The sequence below is a fragment of the Choloepus didactylus genome, chromosome 9 (genome assembly GCF_015220235.1).
Source record: "Choloepus didactylus isolate mChoDid1 chromosome 9, mChoDid1.pri, whole genome shotgun sequence".
In the NCBI taxonomy this organism is placed as follows: domain Eukaryota; kingdom Metazoa; phylum Chordata; class Mammalia; order Pilosa; family Megalonychidae; genus Choloepus; species Choloepus didactylus.
The window spans coordinates 95,581,695-95,597,306 of record NC_051315.1 but is presented as its reverse complement, the minus strand read 5'-3'; the positions used below and the strand labels follow the sequence as shown (position 1 = coordinate 95,597,306).

Sequence of the window (15,612 nt, the reverse complement as noted above, 5' to 3'; positions counted from 1 at the left end):
TTGATATATACAATTATTATTATGAAAGCAATAAGGCATTTATAATTAAACATATAAAGCAGCCTAATGATGACAAGGCTTCAGATAAATTGTTGTACATTTAAAAACTGGAAGTTTAAAAAGCTTTTTCCTGTTTAAGAATCACAGCATATTTGGTTATGACAGTATTCATTTATATTCCATAATTTGGATCAGTACCTGTACAACTGTTTTCTCTTTCCTCCTTTATTAGCAATGCCAAGAGTCATCTGATCCTGATCTAAGCAAAACCAAGCACTGAAGGAAAAGGCAGACCCCGGCCACTTCTGTATGGAGGGTACAGAAATTCCTGCCATACCATGTGACAAATTGAAATATTGCAGTGCATTCTCTAGACTTTGTTTTCGGGCCATTGTCAGGATTGCTCGAGTCACAGGAGGAGTATATGGGTGAATATACTCAGATTCATCCACTCTCAGCAATCTTAGCAGTCGACGAATTTCTTTTGAGCTAACTGACTGACTCCCTAAGGAACCATGGAGTGCAATCAAGTTCTCAGCACAATTTCGGTGGAGAGAAGAATGTGAATCAAGGGTTTCAATGATTCGAATTCCCATGTTTGCATTGACACAGGTAGTTCGACTCTGCCTATTAATACAACAAATTCTTTTCAGCCAATCAGAGATGAAGATTTGCAGGTCATGGGATTCTAGCTCTGGAAGCCACTGGATAAGAAGCAAGAGAGGCTGGACATTACTAATGCCCAAAATTCCAACTGATGTGTGGTCACCCTCTACAGCCTGGATAGCAACATAAAAGACAAAAAGTACGTTACCATTTTTGATATAGAGAAAACAGAACTTCTTTTTAAAAAGTCAAAAAACTCACCATATTCATAAGTTCTTTAAGAAGTTCCAATGATGGCTGACCCAGGGATTTTAATACCTCAAACATATGTGAATAACCAATCCTTTCTTTAAATACTTCCTAATGGAGGTAAAAATAATAAATCAAAGGACATTTTCAAAGACTGAATTTTTTGGAGTATTAAAAATATTATATCATATAAAAATCTTATTCTGGTATTTGCAGTTAGGTACATGATACTTCCTTTACTTTCTTATTTGATATGTCATTAATAGAGTATTAGGTGAAAGCAAAACAAAATGTGAAAACAATAAGGAGATTTCAGGGATATCAGGTGTCAGAAAGCAGCCTCCAAGGACCAGATTAAAAGTCTCAGAAATTTTGAGTGATGCAGAAAAAAAACTGGATGCAAGAAGTTTTCTCACAGCTTTCTTTAGGGTCTCAATTTTCTGGAGTGTCAATTAGGAAGGTCTTAGTCATATGTATTTTTGAACTGGTTGGCACCCAAAGATATTAAGTAAAACATAAAGATACAGGAAAAAACCTAGCACAGACATTAAATTAGACCATAAATTAGGCAGTTCATTAAATTAGGTAGAAAAATACACCCTTACTATAAAATCAAAAGATTTGAACAAAACTAGTAATAAGATTGGTTGTGTATGGGAAGTCAAGTGTAGGAAGTTGCAGTGGGCCAAGGGCAGGAAGAAAATATTTTTTCTAAAGTTATCTTTTTATATCCTTTTGAATTTTGAACCATGCAATGGTATTACACAGTCAAAAAACAATATTCATATTTAAAAAGACTTGAGCATCATTTTGCACTTGAATTTCATAATAGAGTACAAGCAATATACTCATAAACCAATTACTCAGAACAAAGTGATTTTTTTCTTACAGAAACTATTACAAATGGAGATTACATGTCCAAAACAGCCTGCAAAAGTTGCAAAGCTTATTCAGTAGGAACCTAACCATTAGTTACAGCAGCATCTCTAGGGTAAAAATTAGAGTTTCCTAACCCAAACCAATGGAAAGGAGAGAATACAACTGAAGGCATGGATCAGGGAGCAGTAAGTAATCAATTCATTTATGGTACTACAAGGGTGAGACATGAAGTATTATAATTATAGTAATAATTATAATAATTATAATAGTCACATTATTGAATACACACCATATACCTGGTACTAAGGTTAGCACTTTACATATATAATCTCACTAATCATTAGAGTTATTCAATGAGATAATGACTAGCATAGATGAAGAACAGGACAGAGTTAGTGGTAGTGAATGAGAATAGAAAGAAAATGCTGTGTGTTAGTGCTTACAACCAAAGAAGAATTCCCATGGCCACACAATTTGAAAAAAAGTCCCAAGCTGATAGAACTGGTCACATGTGGAAAATGTTCATACTCTAGTCATATTTAGTCATAAACTGACTAAACAGTGAAAGGGTGATTATTTTACTAATTAAGAAAAACTATGATATCAAAACTTCTTTATACTCACTAACAATAGAATCACTTCAAGATTTCAACAATGGTGTTCCTCTTTCTAATTCTTTGGCTGACATTATAAAACCCTGTTAGCTTGCAGTTCATTTGCCAATGTCTTAAAAAATCCCAAAGAAGGTTTCACAGGAGTTTGTCTAAAAAATTATCATAAAAATTATTCCTATTATGAGATATTTTGTGAACTATTTCATCATTTCAGGTATGAAGCCATATGCGTATTACTTTGAGATATATATAGTGAAAATGGGTACATCTAGGATAACATTTTAAGGTTTGGGGACATATGCTTCACCTTAGCAGCTGGAGATTTGTTCATTACAGCTGTCAAAGCCTGAATGGTTGATATAGCCAAACAATCCAACTGTCCTTGAAACACCTGGAGGGTATGGGGGGGGTGGGGTGGGAAGCAGAGGAGAGAAAAGAAATTAAAAAATGGGTTTAAGATTTTTAATCAGTTAGGAAACCTTTGTTCTGAAAACCTGAGAAAATAATTATTTAACATGCATTACTTTCTCCTTCCAATAAAATGGATTTCTGAAACACTATAACCTGCAAGAAAAGTTACCTACTTACACAAAAAAAATAAAACAGGTCAAGAAGAATAAGGTTATACTCACTCATTAAATTAAAATGTTTAAAAAAAAAAAAAGCTTAACACATGCTTTTCAAAAATAATGGACAATCTCAAGAGGAAGGGAGGGAGGTCTATGATTAGACATTCTACTATGTTTTAATTTCCCTTCAAAAATGTGATTGAACTTACCAGGCTTAAATTTCATTAGTATGTATAAGATGGCTAAAATAATCTTGTCTACTTAGTTTCCAAACCCTGAGTTATAATTGATATGGTATGTACATATACCAATCATATTTGCAAAACAATGAGGTATTTCTATTTTGACATAAAATGTAGAATTTGAGGCATACACAGAAAATAAAATGTGTCTATAAACATTGTCATGTTTTTGAGAAGACAATCTTTTAATGTAAAAAGTCTTAAGAAAAAATTAAAACTAGTTTCATTTTGTCTTTTGCTGTTTAAGCTTCATTATAAAGAAGAGATGTGTTAAATTTCAAGGCAATGTATTTATAGCAATAAATAACATCAACAATATAAAAAAACTGAATGTGACTGTTGAATAAGGCTGAGTCAATCATGAAATCATAGCATAAGGACTAGAAATATGTAAAAATTTACAGCCCCTGAAATCTGCTTTCAGGAACATATTCATATGATCTGAAGTTAGACAATCTACAAATAGGGTTATCTCTTTTCTCACTCACCAGAAAAGATGTGAGTACAAAGGGGACTGCTTAGATCTTTGTAGTTTTAAGCTAAGCTCTACCACACTTAGGCAAATTTTTAACTATCCTGGAATCCTGGCTTTTACTGATGTTGCCTGCTTATAAATATTGTTACACATGATACATATATATATATATATATCTCATGTGTAATAAACATTACTGAATGCATAGAACAGAATTTCAGATAAATAAGATCTATTTTAGACTTTATCCAAGAGGACTAGGTATGAAAACACTAAAAGACCTCATTTCATCTACAATTTGGAATTTTAACATAAATATCTAAGGAGACTATTATAATTGTTTTAATCATCTATATAAAAAGGCTGTAAGAGGGACTCACATTTGCAGAGATGTCTAAAACTATAAGTACTCTGATACATCTAACATCCAGAATAGAGAGTAATGAATTATCATAACTCTTTTTATACTACCGCTCTATTTGTAAATCTGGACATAAAGATAATGTTAATAAGAGACATCAATGTAAGATCTAAGCCCTCTCACAAACATTTTGGGAAAGAAAAATAATGAAGCACATTTTTATGTGTAGATTTTTTTCAAAAATAAATTACCTAGTGTACTATGAAAAGTAACATAAATTGTATGTTTCTGCATTATTACACCATAAAGTAGACTTTAAGAAAGAAAAAAGCACAGTTTTATGCTAAATTAATTAAGACTCAAAGAATTCATCATCTTCTTCCCTTCCACTAAGATTTGAGTTGTCCATTGAATTATAATCATTATTTGTAAACAAGAAGCAAAGAATCCAGATATTAAAAATGACCATACATGTTCACAAACAAGCCCTGAAGTCCCCAAATACCACAGTGCTTAGAAAAGAAAGACCCCCAAAATATGAAGTCAACACCAGGTGGACAGTATTGACATTGGGATCCCATTCCTGTACTTCAGATCTCTTCAAACTCATACACACAAATATATATAAAAGGTTGGAATTCTATATATATCATTTATGTCAACCACCAAGATTTCAATATATTTATCCTTTAGGAGGAAGCAATTTTTTATTTTTACTTTTAAATAATTTTGAAAAATAATTAACAAGAATTAGATAATGTTTGTGTATTTTAAATCACAAGAAGAAAAAGTACAGGAATGGTTACTCCCATTGACTGATTCTGGACTTCAGCTGAAACAAGATGCATGTTTTGTAGATACCTGGTACTCATTCATTTCTGTCAGTAATTTGTTGGCAAGGTCTTTTTCGTTCTTGTCTGCCACCTTATTGTTAGTATTTAAAAATAGCTGTTAAAGACAGAGACAAGAATAATGGAGAGAGAACATTAAATTGTTACCTATAAGTGGAAATGAAACTTAAATGATTTCCATGTCTCTTGAAAATAAGCCCAAGAATCCACTTGTGAATTATACCACTTTCAGAAACCGACGAATAACTATTTGGTTTTTTTATTACCAATTAATATTAGTTCATATGCTTTAAAAACTAATTAATATATGATATATTTCTCTCTTGGAACTCCAAATTACGAGAAAAAGCAATAGCAATAATTAACATTAGTTAATATTCCTAAATTCTTAAAGAATCATCAGAGAATGATTCATAGAAAAGAAGAAAAAGTATACCGAGATAGACCAAAGATACTGTAGAAAGTAATACGGAGTAGAAAGGGTTCTTTTCAGAAATACTTCTCAGTCTCAAATATGGTAATGTATGCTTTGACAAGCGAGGTCAGTGTGCAGCATTTCCCACATGCTTTGTTAAAACATTCAATAACAGTATTCTCCAAAGTCTTCAAGAGATGAGCTCAATTTATATTATTTTATATACTAGTAAGCCTGAATGGGATTGTTATCTCTGAAACACATGGGGATTGCTGTCTGCTGAGAGAAGAAATAAAAGTATCAAGTATTTTGGCTAAGTATACAAAATCAGCATCCCAAAGGGCCTCAGACATGGTCTGAGTAAAGAGGGAAACAACTTAACTGAAAGTGAAAGACGGAGAAAGTAATACTTACAAAGGAAATAATCATGAATATTCTTAGAAAGGTCTTCTTAGGAACTTCTTCAGAAGTTCAATCATTTTAGAAATGAGAAAACAAAAGTTCAGTTACTTGCTGAAATAATGCTATGGAAAGTAAACTGGATAGGGGACTTCCATGAACATGGCGCAGTAAGTGAGGTCGAACAGGCTTCTCCTCCATGGAAGTAACTAGAGAGGGGCTGGAGGATGCTAAGGCGGCGGTTTTAGGGTGTGACCAGCCATAGAGGGTCCCCCACAGTATGTGGAAGGAACACCAACAAAAACGCAACAGTGACAGCACCTTGAGGGACAGGGTGAGTTTGTTATGGTCAGGAATGTCCCCCGGGCTGGCAGCAGCGAGAAAGCCACCAGGCAAGGGAGTGAGCAGTGGCTCTCCACTCCTGTGCACCTACCTTGGCAGTTAGCTGGGGAGGTGGATCCTCCACAGCCAGATGGTCGGGAGCTCCAGTGAGGGAACCTGGGAGGGAGCATTTGCTCCACCCCCATGGAAGTGCACCATTAAGAGGCAGGGAAAGGAAAGGGCACCATATTGATGATCAGGATCCCCTCCCAAATCCAGAGACTCAAGGGGTCACAACGGGCAGGGAGCAGGGCACGATCTATCTACAAGGTGTGCTTGAGCACACCCACGGCTAACTGCTCAGAGCCCACAAAGCAGCATCAACAGGCAGTCCCCAGAGCACATGAAAAAGCAGTGCGCTGATTGGTTCCCTGGCAAGTTTGGACTATGCCTACTGCACCAGAATAGTTCAAGAAAGACTGGCTTGAGAGTGCCGTCTGCAGGTAGGATTGAGAAACTGCACTCCAGCAAGCTGTAGCTCTTCCAAATCATAGATGAGGGCTCAAATAGTCCTGCATTTCCCAAAACAATCTTATGAAAACAAGCAAATGCCCCAAAGTCAACAGAAAATCACAAAGCACTTGAAGAATCTAGAAGAAATGGACAAGTCAAACGTCTAAATTAAGAAACCGGAAGAGACACAAAATTTGGAGCAATTAATTAAAGAAGTACAAACAAATCTCTAAAACAACCTCAATGAGATATATAAAGACATAAAGGAAATCAAGAAGACTCTAGATGAGCATAAAGAATAATTTGAAAGAGTAAATAAAAAAATAGCAGACCTTATGGAAATAAAAGACACTGAGGATAAAATTAAAAATATACTAGAGACACACAACAGTAGATATGAAAAGCGAGAAGAAAGAATACATGAACTAGAACACAGGGTAACTGAAAGCAAACATACAAAAGAAAAAAATGGTGAAAAAATTGAAAAATGTGAAATGGATCTCAGAGAAATGATGGACAACATGAGCGAACAAACATAAGAATCACTGGTGTCCCAGAAGGAGAAGAGAAGAGTAAAGGGCTAGGAAGAGTGATTCAAGACACAGTTGGGGAAAACTTCCCAACCATCTAAATGACATAATTATGAAAATCAAAGATGCCCAGTGAATTCCAAATACAATAAATCCAAATAAACCTACTCTGAGACATACACTAAATCAGATTTCAAATGCTGAAGACAAGGAAAAAGTTCTGAAAGCAGCAAGAGAGAAGCGATTCACCATATAGAAGGGAAACAACATAAGACTAACTACTGCCTACTCAGTGGGCATCATGGAGGCCAGAAGGAAGTGGCATGACATATTTGTGATTCTGAAAGAGAAAAATTGCCAACCAAGTTTTCTTTATCCAGCAAAGCATTCCTTCAAAATTGAGGGAGAGTTTTACATTTTCACAGACAAACAAAAGCTGAGAGAATCTGGTAACAAGAGACCTGCCCTGCAAGAAATACTAAAGGGAGCTCTATGAGCTGAGAAAAAAAGAAGGGAGAGAGAGGTCAGGAGAAGGGCACAGAGCTGAAGAGTACTAGTAAGGGTAACTTAACAGAAACAAGAGAGAGAAGGAGAAAAATAGAACGAATAACTAAAAACCAAAGGATAAGATGGCTGGTTCAAGAACTCCATTCACAGTAGCAACTTTGAATACGAATGGATTAAACTCTCCAATTAAAAGATACAGACTGGTACAATGGATTAAAAGTATGATCCATCCATATGCTGTTTAGAAGAGACTCATCTTAGATCCTATGAGACTGAAAGTGAGAGGACGGAAAAAAATATGCTTCAGAAACTGCAACCAAAAGAAAGCTGGGGCAGCTACACTAACATTGGAAAAAATAGACTTTAAATGCAAAGAAGTTGTTTTTTGCCAGCAAGATGGCGGAGTGGTGGGCTGTACATTTTAGTTACTCCTCCAGGGCAGTAGGTAGAAAGCCAGGAACTGTGTGGACTGGACACCGCAGAGCAAACTGACTTTGGGCATACTTCACACAACACTCATGAACGTGTGGAACAGCTGAGAGGAGTGAAATCTGTAAGTTTTCACAGCCAGTGGACCCGTGCCTCTCCCTCCCAGGCTCAGTCCCGTGGGAGGAGGGGCCATCAGTGCTGGGAACGAGGAGGCAGAACCGCAGTTGAGGCTCTTACCAGAAACTCATTCTACCGATCCAGACTCCAAAGATAGACAGACTGAGACCAGACACCGGAGAATCTGGGAGCAGCCAGCCCAGTGGAGAGGAGACAGGGATAGCAAAAAGAGCAAGGAAAACCGAAAAGTAAAAGTGGAGACCTTTTGGAGTTCTGGTGAACATAGAACAGGAAGGGCAGAGCTCAGGCAGAGTCAAGCTCATATGCAAATTCAGAAGGCCAGTTTCTTTGTCTGAAAAACCGGTTTCTCTGCTCCCTGGATCCTTCCTTAATGGACCTAATCTCCTTGTCTCTTAGCACTTCAATAGCCCATTAGATCTGCAAGGAGGGCCCTTCATTCTTTTTTTTAAATCTTTTTATTTTTTTCTAAAACAATTACTCTAAGAAGCCTATTAGAGAAAGCCTCAAAGACTTGCAATTTGGACCCGGACAAGAGCAGAGCTAAGAGAGCTCTAAGATATAAGGCAATAAGTCCACTGGCTGAGAAAATTCACTAAACACCACAACTTCCCAAGAAAAGGAGGGCATCCCCTCACAGCCGTCTTTCTGGTGGTCAGGGAACATTCCTGCCAGATGCTGGCTACACAGCCCAGAGCTGCCCCAGACAACCCAGTGTGACGGGAAGTGTTTCAACAACACATGCACACACCACAAAATCAGGCATGGACATTAGCCTTTCCCATACCCTCAGCTTGCTGTCCCAGAGTTGGGAAGGCAGAGCTGTGTGAATTAACACGCCCCATTCAGCCACCCCTTCAGCAGACTGGGAATGCCCCTACATAGTCCTGCAACCCAGAACCGCCCTGGGGAGACGGTGCTCACCTATGACAGCACAGTCATCCCTCAACAGAGGACCCGGGGGGTGCATGGCTTGGAAGAGGGACCCACTCGCAAGTCTCAGGGGCCATACGCCAATACCAAGGACTTGTGAGTGAGTGGCAGAGACAAACTGTGGTGAGACTGAACTGAAGGATTAGAGTATTGTAGCAGCTTTAAATCTCCAGGAACACCAGGAAGATTTGATTGTTAGAGCCCCCCACACCCCAACCACTCAGACACATGCCCCATATACAGGGCAAGCAATACCAACTACACACGCAAGCTTGGTGCACCAATTGCACCCCATAAAACTCACATCCCCACTCACCACAAAGACAAAGTGGGGGAGAACTGATTTGAGGGGAATAAGCGGCTCGCGGACACCACCTGCTGGTTAGAGAAAGTGTTCTCCACAAAGATGTAGATCTGACAAATTAGAGATAAGGGTTTTAATCGGTCTACAAATCCTAAAAGAACCCTATCAAGCTAAGCATATGCCAAAAGGCCAAAAGCAGCAGCAAAATTTAAAGCATATGAACAAACCAGACGATATGGATAACCCAAGCCCAAGCACCCAAATCAAAAGATCAGAGGAGATACAGTACTTGGAGCAATTAATCAAAGAACAAAAGATGAACAATGAGACCATGGCACAGGATATAAAGGACATGAAGAAGAGCATGGCACAGGATATAAAGGACATGAAGAAGACCCCAGAAGAGCATAAAGAAGAAGTTGCAAGAGTAAATGAAAAAACAGATGATCTTATGGAAATAAACTGCTGACCAAATTAAAAACATTCCGGATACTCACAGTACAAGACTAGAGGAAGCAGAACAGCGATTAGTGACCTGGAGGACGAAAGAACAGAAAATGAAAGAACAAAAGAAAGTATGGGGAAAAAAACAAAAAAAAATCAAAACAGACCTCAGGGATATGATAGATAATATAAAACATCCAAATATAAGACTCACTGGTGTTCCAGAAGGGGAAGAGAAGGGTAAAGGTCTAGGAACAGTATTCAAAGGAATTGTTGGGGAAAATTTCCCAAATCCTGTAAACACCATAAATACATAAATCATAAATGCCCAGGGAACTCTAAATAGAATAAATCCAAATAAGCCCACTCTGAGACATATTCTGATCACACTGTCAAATACAGAAGAGAAGGAGCAAGTTCTGAAAGCAGCAAGAGAAAAGAAATTCACCACAAAGGAAACAGCATAAGTCTAAGTAGTGACTACTGAGCAGCCTCCATGGAGGTGAGAAGGCAGTGGTAAGACATATTTAAAATTCTGAGAGAAAAAAATTGCCAACCAAGAATTCTTTATCCAGCAAAGCGCTCCTTCAAATTTGAGGAAGAGCTTAAATTTTCAGACAAACAAATGCTGAGAGAATTTGCTAACAAGAGACCTGCTCTACTTGAGATACTAAAGGGAAACCTACCAACAGAGAAACAAAGAAAGGAGAGAGAGATATGGAGAAAGGTTCAGTACTAAAGAGATTCAGTATGGGTACAATAAAGTACATTAAGAGAGAGGGAAAAAATATATCTGACAAACATAAACCAAAGGATAAGATGGCTGATTCAAGAAATGCCTTCACAGTAATAACATTGAATGTAAATGGATTAAACTCCCCAATTAAAAGATACAGATTGGCAGAATGGATCAAAAAATATGAACCATCACTATGTTGCATACAAGAGACTCCTCTTAGACACAGAGACACAAAGAAATGGAAAGTGAAAGGATGGAAAAAATATTTCATGCAAGCTACAGCCAAAAGAAAGCAGGTGTAGCAATATTAATCTCCAATAAAATAGACTTTAAATGCAAGGATGTTATGAGAGACAAGAAGGCCACTACATACTAATAAAAGAGGCACTTCATCAAGAAGAAATAACAATCATAAATCTTTTTGCACCCAATCATGGTGCCACAAAATACATGAGACAAACACTGGCAAAACTAAAGGAAGCAATTCATGTTTCCACAATAATTGTGGGAGACTTCAACATATCACTCTCTCCTATAGATCAACCAGACAGAAGACCAAAAAGGAAACCGAAAACCTAAACAATCTGATAAATGAATTGGATTTAACAGATATATATAGAACATTACATCCCAAATCACCAGGATACATATTCTTCTCTGGTGCTCATGGAACGTTTTCCAGAATAGATCATATGCTGGAACATAAAACAAGCCTCAATAAAGTTAAAAAAACAGAAATTATTCAAAGCACATTCTCTGACCACAATGGAATACAATTAGAAGTCAATAACCATCAGAGACTTAGAAAATTCACAAATACCTGGCGGTTAAACAACACGCTCCTAAACAATCAGTGAATTAAAGGAGAAATTGCTAAATATATAGAGACAAATGAAAATGAAAACACAACATACCAAAACCTATGGGATGCAGCAAAAGCAGTACTGAGGGGGAAATTTATTGCACTAAATGCATATATTAAAAAGGAATAAGAGACAAAATCAAAGAACTAATGGATCAACTGAAGAAGCTAGGAAATGAACAGCAAATGAATCCTAAACCAAGTAGAAGAAAAGAAAAAACAAGGATTAAAGCAGAAATAAATGACATAGAGAAAAAAAAAATAGGATAAATAACACCAAAAGTTGGTTCTTTGAGGAGATCAACCAGATTGACAAGCCCCTAGCTAGACTGACAAAATCAAAAAGAGAGAAGACCCATATAAACAAAATAATGAATGAGAAAGGTGACATTACCGAGGATCCCGAAGAAATGAAAAAAATTATAAGAGGATACTATGAACAATTGTATGCCAATAACTGGATAATGTAGAGGAAATGGACAATTTCCTGGAAACATATGAACAACCTAGACTGACCAGAGAAGAAACAGAAGACCTCAAGAAACCAATCACAAGCAAAGAGATCCAATCAGTCATCAAAAACCTTCCCACAAATAAATGCCCAGGGCCAGATGACTTCACAGGGGAATTCTACCAAACTTTCCAAAAAGAACTGACACCAATCTTACTTAAACTCTTTCAAAACATTGAAGAAAATGGAACACTACCTAACTCATTTTATGAAGCTAACATCAGTCTAATACCAAAACCAGGCAAAGATGTTATAAAAAAGGAAAACTACAGGTCTATCTCCCTAATGAATATACATGCAAAAATTCTCAACAAAATGCCTGCAAATCGAATCCAAAGACACATTAAAAAAATCATAAACCATGACCAAGTGGAGTTCATTCCAGGCATGCAAGGATGGTTCAACATAAGAAAATCAATCAATGTATTACAACAAATTAAGAAATCAAAAAAGAAAAATCAAATGATTATCTCAATTGAATCTGAAAAAGCATTCAACAAAATCCAACATCCTTTTTTGATAAAAACACTTCAAAAGGTAGGAATTGAGGGAACCTTCCTCAATATGATAAAGAGCATGTATGAAAAACCCACAGCCTGCATAGTACTCAATGGTGAGAGACTGAAAGCCTTCCCTCTAAGATCAGGAACAAGACAAGGATGCCCACTGTCACCACTGTTATTCAGCATTGTGCTGGAAGTGCTAGCCAGGGCAATCTGGCAAGACAAATAAAAGGCATCCAAATTGGAAAGGAAGAAGTAAAACTTTCATTGTTTGCAGATGATATGACCTTATATCTGGAAAACCCTGAGAAATCGACGATACAGCCACTAGAGCTAATAAACAAATGTATCAAAGTAGTGGGATACAAGATTAATGCACACAAGCCAGTAATGTTTCTATACACTAGAAACGAACAAAGGGAAGAGACCCTCAAGAAAAAGATACCATTTTCAATGGCAACTAAAAAAATCAAGTACCTAGGAATAAACTTAACCAAAGATGTAAAAGATTTATACAAAGAAAACTACAAAACTGTACTAAAAGAAATAGAAGGGGACCTTAAAAGATGGACAAAGGAAGGCTAAATGTCATTAAGATGCCAATTCTACCCAAACTCATCTACAGATTCAATGCAATCCCAATCAAAATTCCAACAACCTACCTTGGAGACTTGGAAAAGCTAGTAATCAAATTTATTTAGAAAGGGAAGATGCCTCAAATTGCTAAAGACACTCTAAAAAAGGAAAACGAAGTCAGAGGACTTACACTCCCCAACTTTGAAGTTTGTTATAAAGCCACAGTTGTCAAAACAGCACGGCACTGGCACAAAGATAGACATATTGATCAATAGAATTGAATTGAGAATTCGGAGATAGACCCCCAGATCTATGGCCGACAGGTCTTTGATAAGACCCCTAAAGCCACTGAATTGGGACATAACAGTCTTTTCAACAAATGGGGCTGGGAGAGTTGAATATCCATATCCAAAAGCATGAGAAAGGACCCCTACCTCACACCCTACACAAATATTAACTCAAAGTGGATCAAAGATCTCAATATAAAAGACAGTACCATAAATTGGCATCTTCAAGACCTTGTATTAGGTGGCCACTTCCGAGACCTTACACCCAAAGCATAAGCAGCAAAAGAAAAAATAGATAAATGGGAACTCCTCAAGCTTCGAAGTTTCTGTACCTCAAAGGAATTTGTCAAAAAGGTGAAGAGGCAGCCAACTCAATGGGAAAAAATGTTTGGAAACCATGTATCTGACAAAAGACTGATATCTTGCATATATAAAGAAATCCTACAACTCAATGATAAGAGTACAGACAGCCCAATTATAAAATGGGCAAAAGATATGAAAAGACACTTCTGTGAAGAGGAAATACAAATGGCCAAGAAACACATGAAAAAATGTTCAGCTTCATTAGCTATTAGAGAAATGCAAATTAAGACAACAATGAGATACCATCTAACACCGATTAGAATGGCTGCCAGGCACAAAGAGAAATATTATATGCTAACACTAATGTGAACTTTGAAAAATGTAAAACAAATGGTTTATAATGTAGAATGTAGGGGAACTAGTGATAAAGAGCAATTAAGGAAGGGGGAATGATAACCCAATAAGAACAGATAAGCTATGGTGGGCAAATTTAATGTTCTGGGAATGTCCAGGAATGACCGTGGTCTGTTAATTTCTGATGGGTATGGTAGGAACAAGTTCACAGAAATGTTGCTATATTAGGTTATTTTCTTGTGGTAGAGTAGGAACATGTTGGAAGTAAAGTAGTTATCTTAGGTTAGCTGTCTTTTTTCCTTACTCCCTTGTTAGGGTTTGTTTGAAATTTTTTTTATTGTATGTTTTATTTAATTTTATTTATACAGTTGATTTAAAAAAAAAAAAGAGTTAATTAAAAAAAAAAGAAAAATGAAAAAAACAATGAAAAAATATGCAGAGCCCCCTTGAGGAGCTGGTAGAGAATGCAGGGGTATTGCGCTTCCCCACCTCGATGGTTGCTGATGTGCTCACAGACATAGGGGACTGGTGGTTTGATGGGTTGAGCCCTCTACCACAGGACTTGCTCTTGGGAAGACTGTTGCTGCAAAGCAGAGGCTATGCCTGCCTATAATCATCCGTAAGAGCCTCCTCCCAAATGCCTATTAGTTGCTCAGATGTGGCCCTCTCTCTCTACCTAAGCCAACTTGGCAGGTGAAGTCACTGCCCTCCCCACTATGTGGGATCAGACACCCAGGGGAGTGAATCTCCCTGGCAACATGGAATATGACTCCCAGGGAGGAATCTAGACCTGGCATCATGGGATGGAGAACATCTTCTTGACCAAAAGGGGGATGCAAAAGGAAATGAAACAAGCTTCAGTGGCAGAGAGATTCCAAAGGAGCCAAGAGGCCATTCTGGTGGGCACTCTTATGCACAATATAGACAACCCTTTTGAGGTTCTAGTGAATTGGAGTAGCTAGCAGTAAATATCTGAAACTATCAAACTACAACACAGAACCCATGAATCCTGAAGACGATTGTATAAAAATGTAGCTTATGAGGGGTGACAATGTGATTGGGAAAGCCATATGGAGCACACTCCCCTTTGTCTAGTTTATGGATGGATGAGTAGAAAAATGGGGGAAGAAAAACAAACAAGCAAGCAAACAAAGGCACCCAGTGTTCTTTTTTACTTTAATTGCTCTTTTTCACTTTAATTATTATGCTTGTTATTTTTGTGTGTGTGGTAACAAAGGTGTCAGGGATTGATTTTGGTGATGAATGCACAACTATGTAATGGTACTGTGAACAATTGAATGTATGCTTTATTTTGTATGACTGCATAGTATGTGAATACATCTCAATAAAATGAATTTTAAAAAATGCAAAGATGTCATAGGAGACAAAAAAGGAAAGTATAATTAATAAAAGGAACAATTAACAAAGAAGAAATAACAATTGTAAATGTTTATGCACCCAATCAAAGAGCTCAAAACTACATCAGACAAACATGTGCTAAACTGACGGGAACAATAGACATGTCTAAAATAATAGTGGGAGACCTCAATACACCACTCATTTCTACAGCTAGAACAAATATACAAAGGACCAGTAAGGAAATGGAGAACCTAAACAATATAAAAAATGAATTAGACATAACAGATACATATAGATCATTGCATTCCAAAGTACCAGGATATACATTCTTCCCTAGTGCCC

At 37.0% G+C, this 15,612-nt stretch overlaps 1 protein-coding gene across 15 annotated transcripts in view; it reads right to left on the bottom strand.

Annotated features, from left to right (window-relative positions):
* NBEAL1 (neurobeachin like 1) overlaps positions 1-15,612 on the bottom strand; it is a 281,631-nt gene that overhangs the window by 144,524 nt on the left and 121,495 nt on the right. For 13 of the 15 annotated variants that reach the window (XR_005218944.1, XM_037850425.1, XM_037850424.1 and 10 more), the window contains 4 exons: positions 4,857-4,943; positions 2,656-2,739; positions 868-966; positions 199-779 (listed from right to left, as the gene is read on the bottom strand). Coding sequence is in view for 14 of the 15 variants with exons in the window: in XM_037850425.1 (XP_037706353.1) it covers positions 199-779; positions 868-966; positions 2,656-2,739; positions 4,857-4,943 (851 nt within the window). In the remaining variant the exon portion in view is untranslated. The remainder of the gene's footprint in view (positions 1-198; positions 780-867; positions 967-2,655; positions 2,740-4,856; positions 4,944-15,612) is intronic. The other 2 variants (XM_037850432.1, XM_037850428.1) reach the window with 1 other exon arrangement.